Genomic DNA, 19,348 nt, shown 5'->3' on the forward strand with positions numbered 1-19,348 from the left:
CTATCAGGAGATAGATAGTCGATGGTATACTGAGTTCCAATTGCTTGTGATACTTAACCTCATAGGTATCAGTTTCCTCATCTGTAAAATGGGAAATGTACTAACTACCAGATCAACATTCTATAGTGTGTGTGTGTGTGTGTGTGTGTGTGTGTGTGTGCCAGATCAACATTCTATAGTGTGTGTGTGTGTGTGTGTGTGTGTGTGTGTGTGTGTGAGTGTGTGTGAATGTGTGAGCATGCACATGCATATGTCTGTGTGTGGCACTATTATCCAGCAGCAAATAAAATCGATGATTCTGGGTCATTAATATTTTTTCTCCTTGTGAACGTTTAAAGGCCGCCACCTAGTGGCCATCTACAAGTATTTTTTATTGCAGATTGCAGCCAGAGATATTAGTCTCTTGGGGGATGGGAGAAAATTATAATTAGAACATTTACCTTAATAAAAGAATTATGTAATTCAGTTCATTCTAAAATATAAAATGTGTTTTAATAGATTCAAAACTTGTGATTTATTTGCAATATTTATCAGTAAAATGCTCAATATTATATATTTTTTTCTTATTCTTACATGAAATCTTCTTTATGTTCACTTTGGATAAGTTTCACTATTAGGTTTTTATTAGCTTTTATCTCAGTTTGTATACAAATAATACATGTATACTATTTAAAGTAAATTCCATGAAGGAACGGATGGGCCATCAATGGAAATGTGGGTTGTTTTCAGATGAGATTTTCAGTATTAATCATTAAAAATTAGAGAAATGCACAGCTATTTTTGAGAACTAATATTACCCAAACTTCTGAATAGTCACATGGACACTAAATGTAATTTTACATTTTGCCTTTGGAAATGTCATTGGGAACAGAGATTATGTTTTAGGTCACTTTTTGTATATTTTAATAGCTGTTTATCATTTAGCAAGTAAATATTGCAAAAGCACAGTGACAGTCTTCCACACCAGGCTCTAGGAGTATGTCACACTTTGTGCCCCCATTGAAGATGCACATTCAAGAGTTTCCATATCCATATTGTGAAGGAGTCCTAGATAGCAATCAAAATAGGCCTCTATTATGTGTAAAGAAAAAAATGAAGTGTATTATCAGCAGTTTAGGAGTCAGAAGGATTTTATTTGTAAAGTATGAGAATAATTTTCCAAGAAATTATTTCTTAAAATGTAAAATTTTCAGACTATTTTTCTACTTCTACTTGAAAATATAAATTTGTTTATCTTACTATTCCAAGAAATAAACATGTGTATATGAATACTTGGACACATTAAAATAGCTTAAACTACTTTATGAGTAGCTATTACACCATCCTCCCCCAAGTCATCATATGGGAACTGCCCTGGCCACCACCTCAGCTTGTCCTGCACTGTCTCTGACTGCATTATCATCTCATATGTGAACTGCTCCCTGTGGGTTAAGTATGAGAAGCTTCTTTTCCTATTAAATTCTAACTTGCTTTCCATATTTTTCTCAATCCCTGCTTTTAATGATAAAAAGCACACTGTCATAACTTCTTTGCTCCTTCTTTTCCTTTTAAAGCTTGTTAAGACTCTTAAGATGACAAACCAGAAAATACTTAACAAGACTGCTGAGACTGCTGAGGTTAGGGGTGGAGCTTTTTCAGAGCTGAGGACGTGGCTATTCCCCAAGCTGCCTTCAGAATGTGGGCTAGAAGGGTGGAATTTGGCAGCTAGAAGTCATTGCTCACTTCTCTGAGGCCTGGACTTGACCCAGTCATGGTGTCTTTGCCTCTGTTTTCTCATTGGTCTAGTCTACCTCTCGCAGTAGGAAGGAAAATAAAATATGCCAGAATGGAAATGCTAAAGAAGAATGACATATGAAAATGTATTTCACATGTATCAAGTTCGAGTGTCTACTATACACTGGAAACTATGTAAAGCATTAAACAATTAGATGGAAAAACCCACAAACTCCAATGAAGGGGCCCTTACATTTTTGAAGGGTGGAGTAGTAAAGAAGTTTAGCAGACACATACATACTTAACTGTAATCTAAGAAGAATGAATTTAGGAATTGGTGATTAAATAACCTTGAGCAATGAAACTCAACCAAATTAAAAAAAAAAAAACTCATTCTAGAATGCTGTTGAACTGAAAGCAATTTTATGATTATTCCAAGAAGACTGATTACTTGGGGTTTAACACATCAAATAAAATTCTTACCCAAACTATGTCCCAGTGGATGAAACTCTGACCAGTACTGAAATCAACAGTGTTAACATAGATGATGAAATCACTCTAAATGGCTAGGTTGCCATTCATTAAAAAAAAAAAAATTGACATAATTTCCATCAAGGCATTTGTGGCTTTAACTTTATACTAAGTAAATATGTGGCAGTGGGTTTTAATGTCCACTGGTTTGTGTTTCCAGGGTCCTCGTGGTCCTCAGGGAATTGATGGAGAGCCAGGTGTTCCTGGCCAACCTGGTGCTCCGGGACCCCCTGGACATCCATCTCACCCAGGACCTGATGGCATGAGCAGGGTGAGTCAATGTCACATTTGGATAATATATTAAATTACTAATTTACCATTATGATTTTAGATTGTGTCAGTTCAGATATTGATGATGGACCATGACAGCTATTAATTGAATATAGCATTGCTCTGAACAACATGAAATTGGGAAACTCAAAGTAGCATCTTTTAAAGTGTTGCTTCAGATTATTTTACTCAATGTAAGTTCTGGACTCTGTGAACTTTGTTGTTTCCACTGATTTTAAAGGACCACTAGCATTGTTCCCCTATGAACTAAAGGCGTGTTCTATCTTTATCCTCTTGCTATTCTCTAGGTTAGAAGGCTGACAAAATTTGCCCCATATCCTCCACCAAGAGAGGAGACCCATCTTTGATGACTTATTTAAGGCTGTTGAGTTAATATTAAAAATTGTTGCCTCATTATTTCTCAAATTTTAGTTTTCTGCCTGAAGTAAAATAAAATGTGTGTCTCTGCCTTTGAATTCTCTGAGGCCAGCATAGTGAATGAGCAGTAGACTGCACAGCATAATAAGAGAACATATGGAGTCTGAAAAACATTTTTATTTTTTAACAATTCATACGTCTGCTCTCAACTGATTGTAGAAGGGATTGACAATTTTTTTAAACAATACATTAGCAACTTTTTCCCACTAAATCTTGGAATTAATATAACTGCTGGAATATAGAGGAACAATTTTGGTCAATTTGATTGCCAGAGCTTTTTAAAATGTGAAAGACAATAGGTAAAACTGTTCCTAGTTTTTGGACTATTCTGAGGTTCACTAAAAGGATTATATATTTTTTTCCAAACACAAATGCAATTAAAAGTTTACTTTCTATGAACAAGTAAAGTAGAATGCCATCTGCATAAAATAGTCTAGAGTGGATTCTGGCATCTTCAGGACAAATGTTTTCAAGTCCTCTTTTATTATTTGTTTGGGTATTTGATATTCTCTAACCCACAGGAGGAAATCAGATAAAGAGGTTTAAACCTGAAATCAATTAGACTAAGTACTGACCAGCATGATTCATGATTTGTCAGGTACGGAACGTGTGTCCTGTCGTGTGTAAGAGTTGCTCTGAAGCAGCGTACCTATGAAATGATCTGGAGAAGAATGACAATGAAAGCACATACAGTAGAAAACAGCCTGAACCTTTTTCCATGCTGTAAAGTCAAAGTTTAAAATGATTCTTAGAAGTGTCATTCTGTAAGAATTATAAAGAGTACCTTTCTCAATTTAAAAAGAATGTCGATGTATATCTTTTACTGTGGAAATAATGTCAACACGTTGTTTTTATAGCCTTTTTCAGCTCAGATGGCAGGGTTGGATGAAAAATCTGGACTTGGGAGTCAAGTAGGATTGATGCCTGGCTCTGTGGTAAGCATACATTTTACTGATTGTCAAAGTACTTGCAGAAAAAATAAAAACAGAGGCTTGAGTTAACTACTCAAGAAGTGGAATGGGTCTTCTGAAACACATCCATCCATCCATCCATCCATCTTTCCATTTAATTATTTATCAAAGGCTGCTAAATATCAGCTAAAAGCTCAGTGGTGTTCCATTCATAAACATGCAAAGCACTTGGGAAATTAATGAAGAACTGTCTGTACACTTCATCTCATGCTTGAAGAAAACAAACAGATTTTAAGACATATAACTACCACTCTCACACAACAAAATAGTTCCTTTATCATTTAAACAACAAAAAAAACTGTTTTATGATGTTATTAGAAACATGGATTTGGCACAATTTTGAAATCAGAGATATTTTGCCATTCCCATTTCTTTGATTTCCTACTTATTTTGATTTTTTTTTTTTCGGGTTGCTCTAATAATCTATGGTTCCCCAGCTGGGCCCTCTCATTATCTCTATTATCTTTGGAATTTGTCAACTGCACAAAGGATTCCCTTGTTTTCTGGGCAAGTACTTTAACACAGATATTTGAAGGAATGGAATGTCATTGAATGAGTTAACACTTTTCAAACCAAATGTCCCATACTTTTTTGATCACAACGTAATTCAAAATCATTCCAGACCGGGGAAATTTCAGGCAATAAGAAGTGTAAAGTCAGACCTCACAGATAATCCCACTGCTAGGGCCAGCATTATAGATACCTTACATGTTACTTGTATGTTTTTTAAATTGCTAGTATATATGGTGTCATTCAAAGGTTATTTGGGTATTTTTTTTCTGCTTCTATTGGTGTATGCTAATTATATAGAATGTTGCCTTTGATGACAGTTTATTTATTTATTTATAGATACATAAAAAATATAATTTGATTAATTTCACTCCCTAAACTCTTCAACATTTTCCCCTTCTCCCTCCCTCTGATTCCCTTCCTCTACCCTAATAGTGTCCCTCTACTTCCATGCATTTTCTTTTCATTTCTAATGTTTTCCCCCTCTAGTTTACACATATAAGAGAAAACATATGATACTTTTCTGAGTCTGGCTCAAAATCATTGACTCCCGTTTCACCCATTTTTTTTCAAGTGACATAATTTTGTTCTCTGTGGTTGATTAGAATTCCATGGTGTAGATACACCACATTTTCTTTGTCCATTCATCTGTTGGTGGACACCTAGTAGGTTCCATAATCTGGCTATTGTGAATTGTGTTGCTGCTACTAAACATGGAAATATTTGTATCTAAATTACGCTGGTTAATTATTTGGGATCATACTGACAAATGGTAGAGCTAGGTCATACAATAGGTCTACTTTTTGCTTTTTGGGGAGCCTTTCTACAGATTTCCGTAGTGGCTGAACTGATTTACATTCCCACCAACAGGGTACAAGACTTGCCTTTCCCTTCTGCATCCTTACCAGCATTTATTGTTCTTTGTATTTTTTTTTTCCATTTTGCCATTCTAACTGTAGTGAGATGAAATCTCAATGTAGTTTTAATTTGCATTCCGCTGGTGGCTAAAGATGTTGAACATTTTTTCATATAATTGTTGGCCATTTTTCTTTTTTCTTTTGAGAAATGTCTGTTCAGTTCATTTATCCATTTATTGATTGGGTTATTTGTTTTCTTGATGTTGACCTTTTAAGTATTTTTAATATATATTCTGTGAGAAGATGAGCTAACAAAGGTTTGCTCCCATTCTATAGTTGCTTCTTCATTCTGTAAATGTTTCCTTTGTTGTGCAGGTTTTTAAACTTCCTGCTGTCCCATTTATTAATTCTTTCTCTTATTTCCTAAGTTATATGGGCCTTCCTATTTGGGAAGTCTTTGCCTGAGCCTGAATGTTGAAGTGTTTCCCCCTTTTTTTCTTCTAACGGTTTTAAAGTTTCAGGTTTTATAGTTAGGTCTTTGATTCATTTGGAGCTAACTTTTGTACAGTGTGAAAGAAATCTAGTTCCATTATTCTACTTATGGATATCCAGATTTTTCAGCACCACTTATTAAAGAGGTTCTCTTTTTTTGAACATGTTATTGGCACCTTTGTGAAGAATGACAATAGCTGTGTTCCTCTGTCTTCTATTCTGTTCCATTGGCCTATGTGTCTTTTTATGCCAGTACCATACTGTTTTTATTTCTAAGGCTCTGTGATGTACTTTGATGTGAAATATTGTGATGCCTCTGTCTTTGTTCTTTTTGCTCAGGATTGCTTTGGCTGTCCCAATCATTTGTTCTTTCATGTGGATTTTAAGATTGTTTTTATTTGTTCTGTGAAGAATATAATTGTAACTGATAGAGATTGCTTTGAACTTGTAGATCACTTTTGGCAATATAGCCATTTTAACAACATTAATTCTGTCTATCAGTGAACATGGAGCCATTTCTTGGTGTCTTTTTACCATCTTCTAGTGTTCTTTTCAATTTCTTTTTTTCAGCATTTTGTAATTTTCCTTGTAGAGGTTTTTACCTCTTTGGTTAGATATATTCTTAAATATTTTAATTTTTTGCAGCTATTGTGAATGGAATTATCTTCCCGATTTCTTTTCTCAATATGTATGAATTTTTATCTTTGGAAGTTTAAATTATATATGTGTTTATTTTTTAAAGGGGCTTTTATTTTATTACTAGCTAAAATTTTTGATCAGTGCAAAGTGAAGTTTCAGTTTTTTGGTCAATTGGTGCGGCCAATTTGGAAAGCAGTATGGAGATTCCTTGGAAAACCTGGGAATGGAACCACCATTTGATCCAACTATTCCCCTTCTCAGACTATTCCCTAAAGATCTCAAAAGAGCGTACTATAGGGATACTGCTACATCTATGTTCTTAGCAGCACAATTCACAATAGCTAGACTGTGGAACCAACCTAGATGACCTTCGATAGATGAATGGATAAAAAAAAAATGTGGCATTTATACACAACGGAGCACTAAAAAATGACAAAATCATGGCATTTGCAGGGAAATGGATGGCACTAGAGCAGATTATGCTAAGTGAAGCTAGCCAATCCCTAAAAAACAAATGCCAAATGTCTTCTTTGATATAAGGAGAACAACTAAGAACAGAGCAGGGAGGAAGAGCATGAGAAGAAGATTAACATTAAACAGGGATGAGAGGTGGGAGGGAAAGGAAGAGAGAAGGGAAATTGCATGGAAATGGAAGGAGACCCTCATCGTTATACAAAATTACATATAAGAGTTTGTGAGGGGAAAGGGGAAAAAAAAACAAGGGAGAGAAATGAATTACAGTAGATGGGGTAGAGAGAGAAGATGGGAGGGGAGGGGAGGGGAGGGGGTATAGTAGAGGATAGGAAAGGCAGCAGAATACAACAGACACTAGTATGGCAGTATGTAAAAACGTGGATGTGTAACCGATATGATACTGCAATCTGTGTACGGGGAAAAAATGGGAGTTCATAACCCACTTGAATCAAATGTATGAAATATGATATGTCAAGAGCTATGTAATGTTTTGAACAACTAATAATAATAATAAAAAAACCCAGAAAGGTTAAATCCCAAGATACAAGGAATATCCAATGTATAAAACCCAAGGATTCCAACAACGACTGTATCCTAAAAGTAATTCTGCAGACCAAATTGTGGATACCATTTTGAATATGTCAAATATCTATGAACACACATAGACAATTTTATTCTTTTTTTGGTTACATATTATTTTATTGTATGTTTATAAACTATGTTTTAGAGTATCTTGTATTTATGGATATTCATAGGCTATAGTAATTTTTATAAAGAATAAAGCAGAGCATAATAGAATTTTAAAAACCACTAGACTTATCAGAAGATAAATGAAAAAGCCAAATTAAAACTGAATGAAACACCAAAAAAAAAAAAAAACAAATTTGATTTTAGTTGAATCAATTTGACTTTATAAAGTCTGGCATTTTAAAAATTGTATAGTCTTATACAGTTTTACATTTTCTTAAATTGTACTTTACTTTCCTTTGCTGTGCCTCAATGTAATAATTTTATTTTAAATGAGAGAAGCCTATGCTGATCCTTTCAATGTATGTTGTGAAGGAAAGAAATAATCCAGAAATCTCAGTTCTCTGAAAAATTTTAAACTGATATTGAAAATAATATTATCAAAATTGTTGACCTGACAAATTTTTGACTTGTTCATTTACATCATAAGAATTATTTTCTGTGAAGTTGAAGGACTACACAGGCGGTTTGAAAACTTTATGACTGCTAAACTTTTTCTCTTCAGATATTCTGGTTTATACATTCTTGTCCTGAAGACACTGGGTGCAGGCATAATGCTTATTTCTCTTTATGACACTGAGGGTGTATACGAAATCATCCCAAGTGTTGTTCAAGCTTTAATCTCCCTGAATTTGTCCGCCTTCCCAGATGAGGGCAGATGGATAATGTCATCATTCCCCTGTCAAAGATTCACTTTTCCAGATTCTAAAAGCCAAGCCAACATTTAAAAAATATTAATCATTATGAATAATACTATACAACTTTTCTTCTCATTTGTTTTTAAGGGTCCTGTTGGCCCAAGGGGACCTCAAGGTTTACAAGGACAACAAGTAAGTCTTTTTCTAATTAAATTGCATACTACAGTAAAGAAATATGTGAAAGCAAGCTCTATGTGAGATGACTATTTTGGGCAGGCCTTTACATTGCATAATTCTAATGATCACTTTGGGATCTACTAAATAATTTTCACTCAAAATATATGCAGTAGTTTTTCAAAGTTTCTTCATTGTACTAATTTTTTATCATCTGATTTCTTTATGTGACTCCCCTCAAATACCAGAAATTGTGTGTCTTTGCCCCTGAAATAATAAATCATTTTCTCGGTTTGTGATGAAAATTTTCATAATTGATTATGTACCATCTCAAGGCTATGAAAACAGATTATATCATGGCATTACCATGTGATATTATTATAAATAAAAGTCAGGGTGATCATTCTATAGAATATTTAAAAAGAACATAGTACTATGTGTTTTCTTTCTATGCCTAGCAAATAGCAGTAAAACTGTGATATAGAGCTATTTTATTTGTTATAATGATCTAACAAGAATTAGGAAATGTTTTCTTTCTTTTTTTAAATTTTTTTGGGGGAGCATAGGATTGAACCCAGAGGTGGGCTATCACTGAACTATATCCCCAGTCTGCTTTACTTTTTATTTTGTGACAAGGTCTCACTAAGTTGCCTGACTGGCCTTGAACGCATGTGACACTGTACCCATCAGGAAAAGATTTCTGAAAAGAAAGAAAGGAAAAATCTTTAGCTCAGTCTAGGTCAGCTGATCCTATGCTAGCACTGTTCAAGGTCATTAACCTGCATTAATGATCTAAACAGCCTAATGGAGTAAGTTCTATTGCTATTCTCATTTTGCAAATTAGGAAATTGAGTTATAGATAGATAAGTGACTTGCCCAAAAGGGTACAAAAATGAAAAGTGCCAGCCATCTGAACAGCCACATAGAGATTTGGTGTTCTATTTTCCTTTGGTTTGTATTTAATCATTTTTCCTCTCAATTATAGGGTGGTGTAGGACCAACAGGACCTCCTGGTGAACCTGGTGAACCTGGACCAATGGTAAATGTCAAGTAAGCCTGTATACTCAGTTACATGCTGGTCCACCCTGATAATGATGTAGTTATTTATTTTTCAAGGTCCTTTCTAAAGTAGTAAAAAATGAAAATTTAGTTTGAGAGAACTTTATCATGGACTATAGTTAAGCCATATGTTTCTTATGGTGGCGTATTTAAATTCAAAGGGATATGTATAGTAGACAGTTACCGAGATATGTGTATTTGTGCAATAAACCTTTGAGCACATGATCTGAAGGATACAAGATAAAAGCTAAAATTGTAATAAAACTATTTTCTCTGATATATTTTTATTGTTTCAACAAATTTTAGATTATATTATTGGCAGGAAGAGGTAAATATTCTTTTTTCCTCCTTTCTGTTTTGCTTTGTCATTAGGGTCCAATTGGTGCTCGGGGACCAGAGGGCCCTCCTGGCAAGCCTGGTGAAGATGTAAGCCTTTGTTTTTCATTTTGCTTTTAAGTTCTAAAGAGCCTAAGAAGGAGCTAGCATGTTAACAAGAGTGCTCTGCAATAATTAGTTTTATTTTCCCAACAGTTTTATCCTCCATTATATTCAATCTAACTTGAGAACTCAGAATAAACTTTTACAAAAATGTAAAAGAGTTCTTAAGTTTGATAGTATAATATTATTAGGTACTGTCTGTCTCCTATACTGCTCAGGATTTCCATTTAGATTTCTCTATGAGATATTATGAAGTCTTAATTAAGTGAAATTTTCAAATTATGTTAATAGTAGAGTGCCAATATGGCTCCTAAAAGCTTAAAAAGTAATTTCTTGAATTGGAATTTTAATTAAAGGTAATTTAATTATAAATTGTAACATTAATAATATGTGATCAATGAAGATCATGCAACAACAAATTTGATTTGCAAGATTCTTAGTTGTAATAAAGATGAGGATAAGATTAGGGCAGGCCATTAATTACTATTTGACACAAAATTAAGTAAGTATAGTATTTTCTCTTTGTGAACTGTGACATCCATTTAAGCAGATTACCTTGAATTTGGCCATAAAGAAAACATCTCTGGTAATTCCTTTTTGTCACAATGAAAGAAATGGTTAATAGTATTTGAAGAAGCAATGCTTTAATTCGGTGAGGTATGGTCATGCATGTAATAATTGATGTTCATAAAATTGTGAGTTAGAACAGACTATGATAATTCATCTTCATTTCTTCTGTAAATTAATGAAAGTTCTGCAAAATCAATTGTAGAATGACTTGCTATCAGAAATAGAGCCTAGATTTCCTTTTTTTTCCCCTGCTGAGAGCATGAACTTTCTAAAGAAGACTTTTTATCTGCAATTCATTTGTCATCTAGTCTCAGAGAACATTTTGATCCCTTTACACCTCCCCCATATCTTGCTTTTTTTTTTTCTTCCATAAAGGGTGAACCTGGTAGAAATGGAAATACTGGTGAAGTGGGATTTACAGGATCACCGGTAAGTTTACACTTATCAATATAGTCACATAAAAGTAAACTTGAAAACATAAGGAACATTGGCTTGCAATTCATTGTATGCATATGCATTAGACCCTAAGTAAATGCAGACAATTTAGCAATGTTCTTTTCTGTCTAAATGTAAAATGTCATAGGACAGTTAGCCAGAATTACAGCTAATTCCAATCCCCAGCTTTGCATGGGAGCCATATGAATAACTCTCCTGGAGCCAGAAAATTATGTCATAACCTCACATGGATACTCTCCAAACTGAATATCAAATTTTCAGAAAAAGAGAACTTTTTTTTTTCCCCCAGAGGAATCTGGCTTGACCTATTTACAGTTATGATACTTGAATCCTGTTTATCTTTTAAAGTCTTTTCATTTTATATTAGCCCATATGTCTAAAAGAATAGCCCGAAAAAGTTTAGTGACTGTTTTTTTTTTTTTTTTTAATTGGCTAAGGCAATAAATCATGGACAGGATATTTCCTTGGCTGCTCCCCAAATCCTAATGTTGGCTGAAGTTCTTGATTAATATTCTGGGCCCTGAAATCTCATGACAAGTTGATATACAATTGCCAGACCTCCTAACAAAGCTCTTTTCTTCTCCCTTGACTCATCTAAGTGGCCAGTCCATGACAATTCCCTCCACCAGATTTTAGGACTTGGGCTACTAGAACATTCTCTGAACCCACCTGTCTGTCCTCCCTCATATTGCTTTGCTAGCTCCTCCCGAGCTACACAGGAAAGAGGAAAATCACAGAATGACAAGAAAGCAAAAATCCTCCTTGAACATCCTTCTCGTGGGTTTTCCCCACCCAACGTCCCCTAAACAGATCCTGTTAGCTATATACTATATTTTCTATAATTTTCGAATGTTTCTACCATTCAGTGCAACTAACAGTGCTGTATTACTCTGTTACTGTTTATTTTCTTGATGAAGTTCAATGCCATGATTTTATTAAAAAAAATGCTGATCTTTAACAGAAACTTACAGGACTCTAAGGATTATTTAGTTTCAAATATGCAATCAATCCCCCACCTCCCTGTTGTTTTTCCTTTGCCCCTCCATCTGCCCAGGAAGTAAATGCAGACAAAGGCATGAGATTTAGTCATTAGCACAGATGTCCTTTTCCACTATCCCAGGCTTGACCCTCCTGTGGCCTGCTGCACTCTTGTACACACTCACAGCATGGACCCTCTGTGAGGAGGAAAGGTACCCTGCCAGCACACCACAGATGCACTCTGCAAGCTCAGTGCAACAACGTGTGACTGGCCGTGATGACAGGCCTGGGTCAGCAGAATGAGAATTCTTTATGAGCATTTACTACATCTGGTCCACTTTCTTGTTATATTTGGGATAAGTAATCACATGAGGATTTTCCTCAGACCATAAAAATTGAAGTGAACTAATTGTTTGAAATAACATCACTCAGTAATTCTCTTCTGGGCTCAAATGGCTGTGCACTGAGTTGCTTGTTCCCCATGGAAGAGAGGCAAATCTTGGTAAAAGGGGGGATTCTAATCAAAAAAACTTAAAGGGAATTCTTGAGGTGAAAGAATTCCTAAGCAGGGTTGTGTAAACAGAAGAATTAGTGAGACTTCATTTGTTCAGAGAGCATGATTTGATACACCCTTACTGTGATATCCTCCAAACACTAAAGAAATATTTTCACTGAAAGATGTCACAGAGGAATTATTGCTTTGATCTTATCATGTGAATTTCATTTATTGAGTTGCTTATTTATTCATTTAGTAATAGTGAACGAAGCCTATGGTGTAAAGAGCTGAAGGATTTTACTACATGTGTAAGACTGTGCTAAAACAAGAGAAATTCCTTAGGAAAGGTTTAGGTAAAGTGCTATGAGAATTTGAAATATTAAACCATTTCTCCAGTTGTTTATTCAATGATTATCCCACTAACTAGGCATGAGGCTGGAATATGAAGATTAATAGTAATAATAATTGAAAATTAATACTAATCACATCAATTAATGCAATCAAGATGCACATGTGCTGAAGGCAGTGGTAATGGCAAGGCAATGCAAAACCAAATTAATGTAGACAATAAGAACAAGTTGAAAAGTTTCTGGGTCATTATCAATTTTAAGAGAGAATAAAGAAAATGTTTTAAGCATCATTTCAAAATAGTCCTATCATTGGATTTGATTTTCTGTTGTATTTCTATCGTTTTTTAAATTTAATGTGTTTTAATTGAGTATTCATAGAATTAGTAGAAATTTATGAATTATCACATAAAGAAACCAAACCATTCTCACGTTTCCTGATCTTTCTTTTTCTTGAATATTTCATTTCCTTGTTTAGTTTTTAAACAATCATAAATCCACAAAGCTTACAGGGAATACTTCACTTAAAAAATTTCTAACCACACTATAATACCATATTTTCTATCATATTCTGCTGGCAGTGTTCACAACTTCAGAGAAAACTTAAAGAAAACATTGACTAATTATAAGTGCATTTATTTATCTATTACATAAAAACACAACATAAAAAAGGAAAAGCATATTTTCCCTTAAGTTTCCCTCCTGATTTTTTTCCTTATTCTTTTGCCTAGTCAATTCAGCCATTAAACATATTGGTTCATTTGTATTTTCTTCTTCTTCTTGTTCTTTTTTCTTGCTACTACTTGCAATATAGTGATATCATTTGAAACTTTGAAAATGTTATCAAATCAATACTTGGCATTACTCCATGTCTGTGTAAGCCATGTTTCCATTTCTAACAGTGCATTTGCTGTGTTAATTTTTGATCACCTAGATATATATTGACAGAGAATGCCGCAGTCTGGCTGCAGCAAAATAACCGGGGGGTGACGAGCAACTGTGTACATTGATACAGCAGGAGTGGGAGCCGTTTATTGTAGTACAGGAGGGGTATATATACATTCCACACAGCTTATCTTAATTACCATAAACTAGATACAGCAGTCAACCAATAAGGAATCTCCACACTTAATGGCTCACTGGCATTACTTCACAAACCACTCCCTCTGGCAAAATGCCAGGCGCCATCTTGGCTTGTTTACAGACCCTAACAAGATAAAATATATTAGTCTTTTCTTTTTGGTTTAGTGTGTCAGTGAAAACTGTGATTCAGATTTTGTTTTTCTGGGGAAAAAAGTATATTAAACAATTTCCTATTTGTACTAATGATGCTGAAATACCTTATCTATTTTTCCCCAGGGAGCACGAGGCTTTCCTGGGGCTCCTGGTCTTCCAGGCCTGAAGGGTCACCGAGTAAGTTCAATCTGAATTCTCTGATACTGTGGGTCATGAGTAGGATGTGGGGAACACTGTATTCTAAATCTGTGCAAATCCCTTTGTCATTTTTTTTTTTTAACTAGCCATGATTGCAGCATTCATCTGCAGTTACTGAAATCACAATTCTCTTTTACATTTCTTTCAAATTTCATTTGATTCTAAAAAGAAATGTCATTTGAGTTCTTACTGTGTACCTGGTACTGTGATACCAAAGAGGATGCAGTGATAAATGGGAAAAGTCTCTGGCTTGCAGCTTTAGCTCATAAGAGATATAGTTAAGAAAATAGGCAATTACTATATAGTGGAATAAATGACATGATTCAAGTAGAGGGGCCAGCCAACCTAGATTTGGAAGGCAGTAGAATGCTTCTTTTATAACTCAAAAGAATTAACATGTAATTATTATATGTTGTATACACATATATAATCTATCTAGCTATTTATCTATCTGAAAGGAAAGATAATATTCAATCACTATACACTGACTAGTTTCTGTTTTGAGTAGCTGAGCTTCTAATGAGGATGTTTGATGCTGCTGGTCTAGTTATTAAGCACAGTTGTACCTCTACATCCCCTGGAGATCAACTCCAGCCACCCCCTACCATCTGTGTCCCTCCCCTCCACCCCCGACATGATACCAAAATCCACAGATGCTCAAACTCTTTATATACCATGGCAGAGTGTTTTCATATAACCTATACCGTGCTCCCGTATACTTTACCTCTAGACTACCTAAAATACCTAAATAATCCAATGCAATATAAATAATTGGTGCACTTTATTGGTAAGAAAAAATGATAAGGAAAACATCTATGTTTTTAGTACGGTTGCAACCATTGATTATAGGGCAAACTGCAGAGTACATGTCATTAATAAGAGAACTTGGTTTTCCTTTGAAATTTTTTTTTTTTTTTTAATTTTTGGTACCAGGGAAGGAACTCAGGGGTAGTTGACCACTGAGCCACATCTCCAACCCTATTTTGTATTTTGTTTAGAGACAGGGTCTCACTGAGTTGCTTAGTGCCTCTCTTTTGCTGAGGCTGGGCTGGCTTTGAGCTCAGGATCCTCCTGTTTCAGCCTCCTGAGCTGATAGGATTACAGGTGTGCACAACTGCACCTGGCTGAAAATTTTTGAAACCTGGTTGTTTGAGGCCATGAATGTAGAATCTGTGTATACAGAAGATCAATTGTATTTTGCATATTACTTCTGAATATAACTCATATTTTGTAACTATGAACTCTATAATTCTGTGTGTCCTCTAAGGCCCATATAAATTTTTATTTGTAGCTATAGATTAAATTTTTACAAAGTCATGAATGTTTGACATTTGATAACACTAAATGTTGAAAATATTTTTTAAATAATAAAGCTGTAATTTTCTTTGAGTAAATGTTCAAAATGGTTGAGAATTTGGAGACATTTTGAGCAATAATTTAAAATTTGAAATTGTTTTCATTAGGCAGTTTCTTTTTTTTGTGAGTGTAGGAGTAACCAGGGATTGAACCCAAGGACACTTAGCCACTGAATCATTTCCTCAGCCCTTTTTATTTTTTATTTTGAGATGGAGTCCCGCTAAGCTGCTGAGACTGGCTTTGAACTTGCAATCATCCTGCCTCAGCCTCCTGAGCCGCTGGGATTCATAAGTCACTTTATATGAGCTTATTTTTTATGCTTCTTCTAAGTTTTGAAAATTGAAAACAAAACTCAGCATGTATGTATGTATATATATACATACATATATATATATATATATATATATATATATATAATTTATTTATTTATTTATTTATTTATTTATTTATTTATTTATTTATTTATATTTTTATTCTCAGGGACACAAAGGTCTTGAAGGACCTAAAGGCGAAGTTGGAGCAACTGGTGCTAAGGTAATTGTACAAAACTAAAATTTACCAGTACTACTGTACTTCAGTCCTACATTGAGTACCTATGTATTTTTCAGAACCTCCTCAACTAATTCTTCAAGAAAAAGGGGGTATAAATAAATGAATGGTTAGGTAATTAACATGTATTCTGTTGTTTACTGCCCTTTTAATTCTAGGGCCATATAGCCTTGCTTATTACAAAAATTTATTTATTTCCATAGGAGAGAAAATATCAAGAAAGTACAGAGGGGTTTTTATTGTGAGGCATCATGAGATACATACATGAGAAAGCATCTGGTTTAAAGTTTATATTTCTAAGTTTTCTATAATACATCTTCAGAGAATATTAGTTAATTTTATAAAATTATGCTTGAGACATACCAGAGATTGACATGTAGTTACTTTATTAGTAGGTGTGATAGTTTCCATCTTTCTTGTTTAAATGCCCAATTTTATCTTAGACTTACTTCTGTGAAATCAATTTTTCACTTCATTTTATGGAAAAGCAATAATATAAACTTTTGAGATCTTTCATTGAAAGATTATAAAATGTGTTCTGAAAATAAATGTCCTCTTTAAAATTTATATATATGGACTAACATAATGTTATTGTTGACTTAGTTTTCTTATATTGTGCAATCTCAATTTTTGCTTCAGGGTGAAGCTGGCCCTACTGGTCCAATGGGTGCCATGGGACCTCTGGTATGTATCAGTTTTGTTATTTTTTCTTTTCAAGGTTACATTAAGAAAAGGTTTAAGAGAAAAAATAAAAACACATGAAGAATGTACATTAGTCAATGAAATACTGCTGACAGACAAGCAAAAAAATAAAAATAAAAAAAGAAAGAAAAAAGAAATTGGGCCCTTTGGAAGGGAAAAGGCCCTTTCTGAATTTCACCTTTTCTTGAGTGTTAAATGACCTTATCTTTTTCTAATCACAATGATCAAATCAGTATTTGATCAAATCAGTATTTGACCAAGTACTATACTTGGCCAAATAGTATGTATTTGGCCTCTTAAAGCTAAGTTAAATAAAATCTATTTATATAAGAGGTGGTAGGGTAGGTGTCTCCACAGGTAGTTGTCACACTCCTGAAAACATTGCTATTTGGCAACTAATTATATTAAATCTCAATTGGATGTAATAGATAGTTCAATCAGCCTAGAATTCAATTTAGACTCTTTAAGAGGTGTTTTCTCTGTCTCATCTATAGGGTCCAAGAGGAATGCCAGGAGAAAGAGGGAGACTTGGGCCCCAGGGTGCTCCTGTAAGTATACCTGCTTTTATCTGTACTGCTGAGATGTGCATTTCAACCCGTTTTGGGGTTTGCTTCCCTGAATATGTCTTTTAAATGAGAAATCACAGTAGATCATCTGCTTTTTTCTTTCTTTTTATTTTTGAATAATTTTTAAAAATATTTGGAATAAACTCCAAGTTTGAATATTAGTCTACATAGCCCGACATTCTAAGAACTGTGAAGAAAACTGATAGAACGTTCACCCCATACCCAGGTTCAATCACCATCATCCTTACAATATCTTTTTCCAATAAAAGTGCTCAACACAACCCATGAAATTCCATCAAATTTATGGTTGCTTTTTCTTCTAAACCTTCTCAGGTGCCTGAGATATTATATCTTTAGTCTATTCCCTTATACGTCAGTACTATCTCAGTTCACTCTTGGAGAAAATATATTCTACTGTTCTCCCACAGTGCGCCAAGATTGATTCCAGCTCTATTTATCACCAGCTGTTCACTGGGGAATTCAGCTTAAAGAATTTAATTTAGAGTCAGCTTTATTTTACCACTTCTGTCTGGCTTTAGAGTGTTAGGTCAAGTTTCCTATGAAGCAGCTTCAAAGTAGTCAATTGTAGACAGGAAATTCACTGGGGATTGCTCTTAGAATTAATACTTGTGGAGGATTAAATAAAAGAAAAAGGGTTTGTGAGAGGGAGAAATTGAATTGTGTTGCAATTGCAACAGAGACCTTGGTAATCTCAGGGGAATTATGGAGCTCTTCAGACTCGTCTTGAATGGAAGTCAATCATTTGTACCCCTATATTGACCAAAGAAAGGGCAAAATTTTGAGAGAGACTCCCTTTACTGAGGACTGTTCTTGGGAAGAGTAACCATGAACCAACCTTCAATACTTTTAGCTGATGGAATTGTACTTCAGACCTGAAGGGGATCTGGGTGAAGACCAGACTCCATCATAAATTAATTTGTGTGTGTACACATGTTGTTTCTAAGTTGTTGTTTTTGTAAGGAGGACATTCCTTCCTTAAGTTAATTTGTCTGTTAAAAAGGATAGAAGTTGAAATTCTCATTGTTCCTAAGTTCATATGATAGAATGGGATATATTAAAGTAAAAAGAATAAATTTTACTCAGTATCATTTTTTTCTCAGTTTTGATTTTCATTTCTTATTGCTGTAAGAATAGGTATTTTTATTACCACCTTATCAGCTTTTTATAGATGGTTATTTTTATTACTACCCACCCAGAGACAGTTGTTATCTGTTAACTTTAATATTTATTCTTCAACTTTTAACATTTTGAAATTGTTTACAAAGCAAATGAATTATGATAAAATACTTAAAAAATGTAACCTTATATGAGAAGTGGAAAAAATTAAAAATTACTATAAGTAAAAAAAAAAAGTGTAATCTTACCTTGCCTTTTTATTTTAATTAGGGACAACGAGGTGCACATGGTATGCCTGGGAAACCTGGGCCAATGGTGAGTAGTTGTACTTTCATATTCATTCATTTATTCTTCGTCTATCAATTATTCTGCTTATACATTTAAACATTAACAGAATATTCACTATTCCACATACTTAGAATAAAAGATGAAAAACACACAATTCTTTTTCTTGAAAACTGGTTATATTAATATATATAATTGCATAATACTATTGCTATAACTGCTATAATAAAGAATACACATGAAATATAGGAGATAGCAGAGGAATTACCTAAACATACAGTAGAAGAAGAAAGTAAAGGAAGACTTAAAAGCAGTAGTTTTCAAGCAAAGTCTTGAAAAATGAGCACATAAAACAGAAAAGAATACAGTTCATTCCAAACAACAGATAGATGAAAAAACATGGTGAGCTCAGGAAAATGCTGAGAGGGTAAAATTAGAGTGAGAGGTAGGAGCTAGATCATGAAAGGCTACGTTTACTCTATTAAAGAGTTTTTGAAGTTTGTCTTAAAGTAGTTACTGAG

General features: G+C 34.2%; 1 protein-coding gene across 1 annotated transcript in view; it reads left to right on the forward strand.

Moving 5' to 3' along the window:
• The window catches only part of Col5a2 (collagen type V alpha 2 chain), a 134,533-nt gene that overhangs the window by 76,649 nt on the left and 38,536 nt on the right, over nt 1-19,348 (forward strand). Inside the window, exons 7-17 of the mRNA XM_076865572.2 lie at nt 2,405-2,515; nt 3,810-3,887; nt 8,428-8,472; nt 9,440-9,493; nt 9,886-9,939; nt 10,897-10,950; nt 14,158-14,211; nt 16,069-16,122; nt 16,777-16,821; nt 17,334-17,387; nt 18,813-18,857. Of these exons, the coding sequence (XP_076721687.1) occupies nt 2,405-2,515; nt 3,810-3,887; nt 8,428-8,472; nt 9,440-9,493; nt 9,886-9,939; nt 10,897-10,950; nt 14,158-14,211; nt 16,069-16,122; nt 16,777-16,821; nt 17,334-17,387; nt 18,813-18,857 (648 nt within the window). The remainder of the gene's footprint in view (nt 1-2,404; nt 2,516-3,809; nt 3,888-8,427; nt 8,473-9,439; nt 9,494-9,885; nt 9,940-10,896; nt 10,951-14,157; nt 14,212-16,068; nt 16,123-16,776; nt 16,822-17,333; nt 17,388-18,812; nt 18,858-19,348) is intronic.

Source organism: Callospermophilus lateralis, chromosome 9 (genome assembly GCF_048772815.1).
Source record: "Callospermophilus lateralis isolate mCalLat2 chromosome 9, mCalLat2.hap1, whole genome shotgun sequence".
NCBI classification, from domain to species: domain Eukaryota; kingdom Metazoa; phylum Chordata; class Mammalia; order Rodentia; family Sciuridae; genus Callospermophilus; species Callospermophilus lateralis.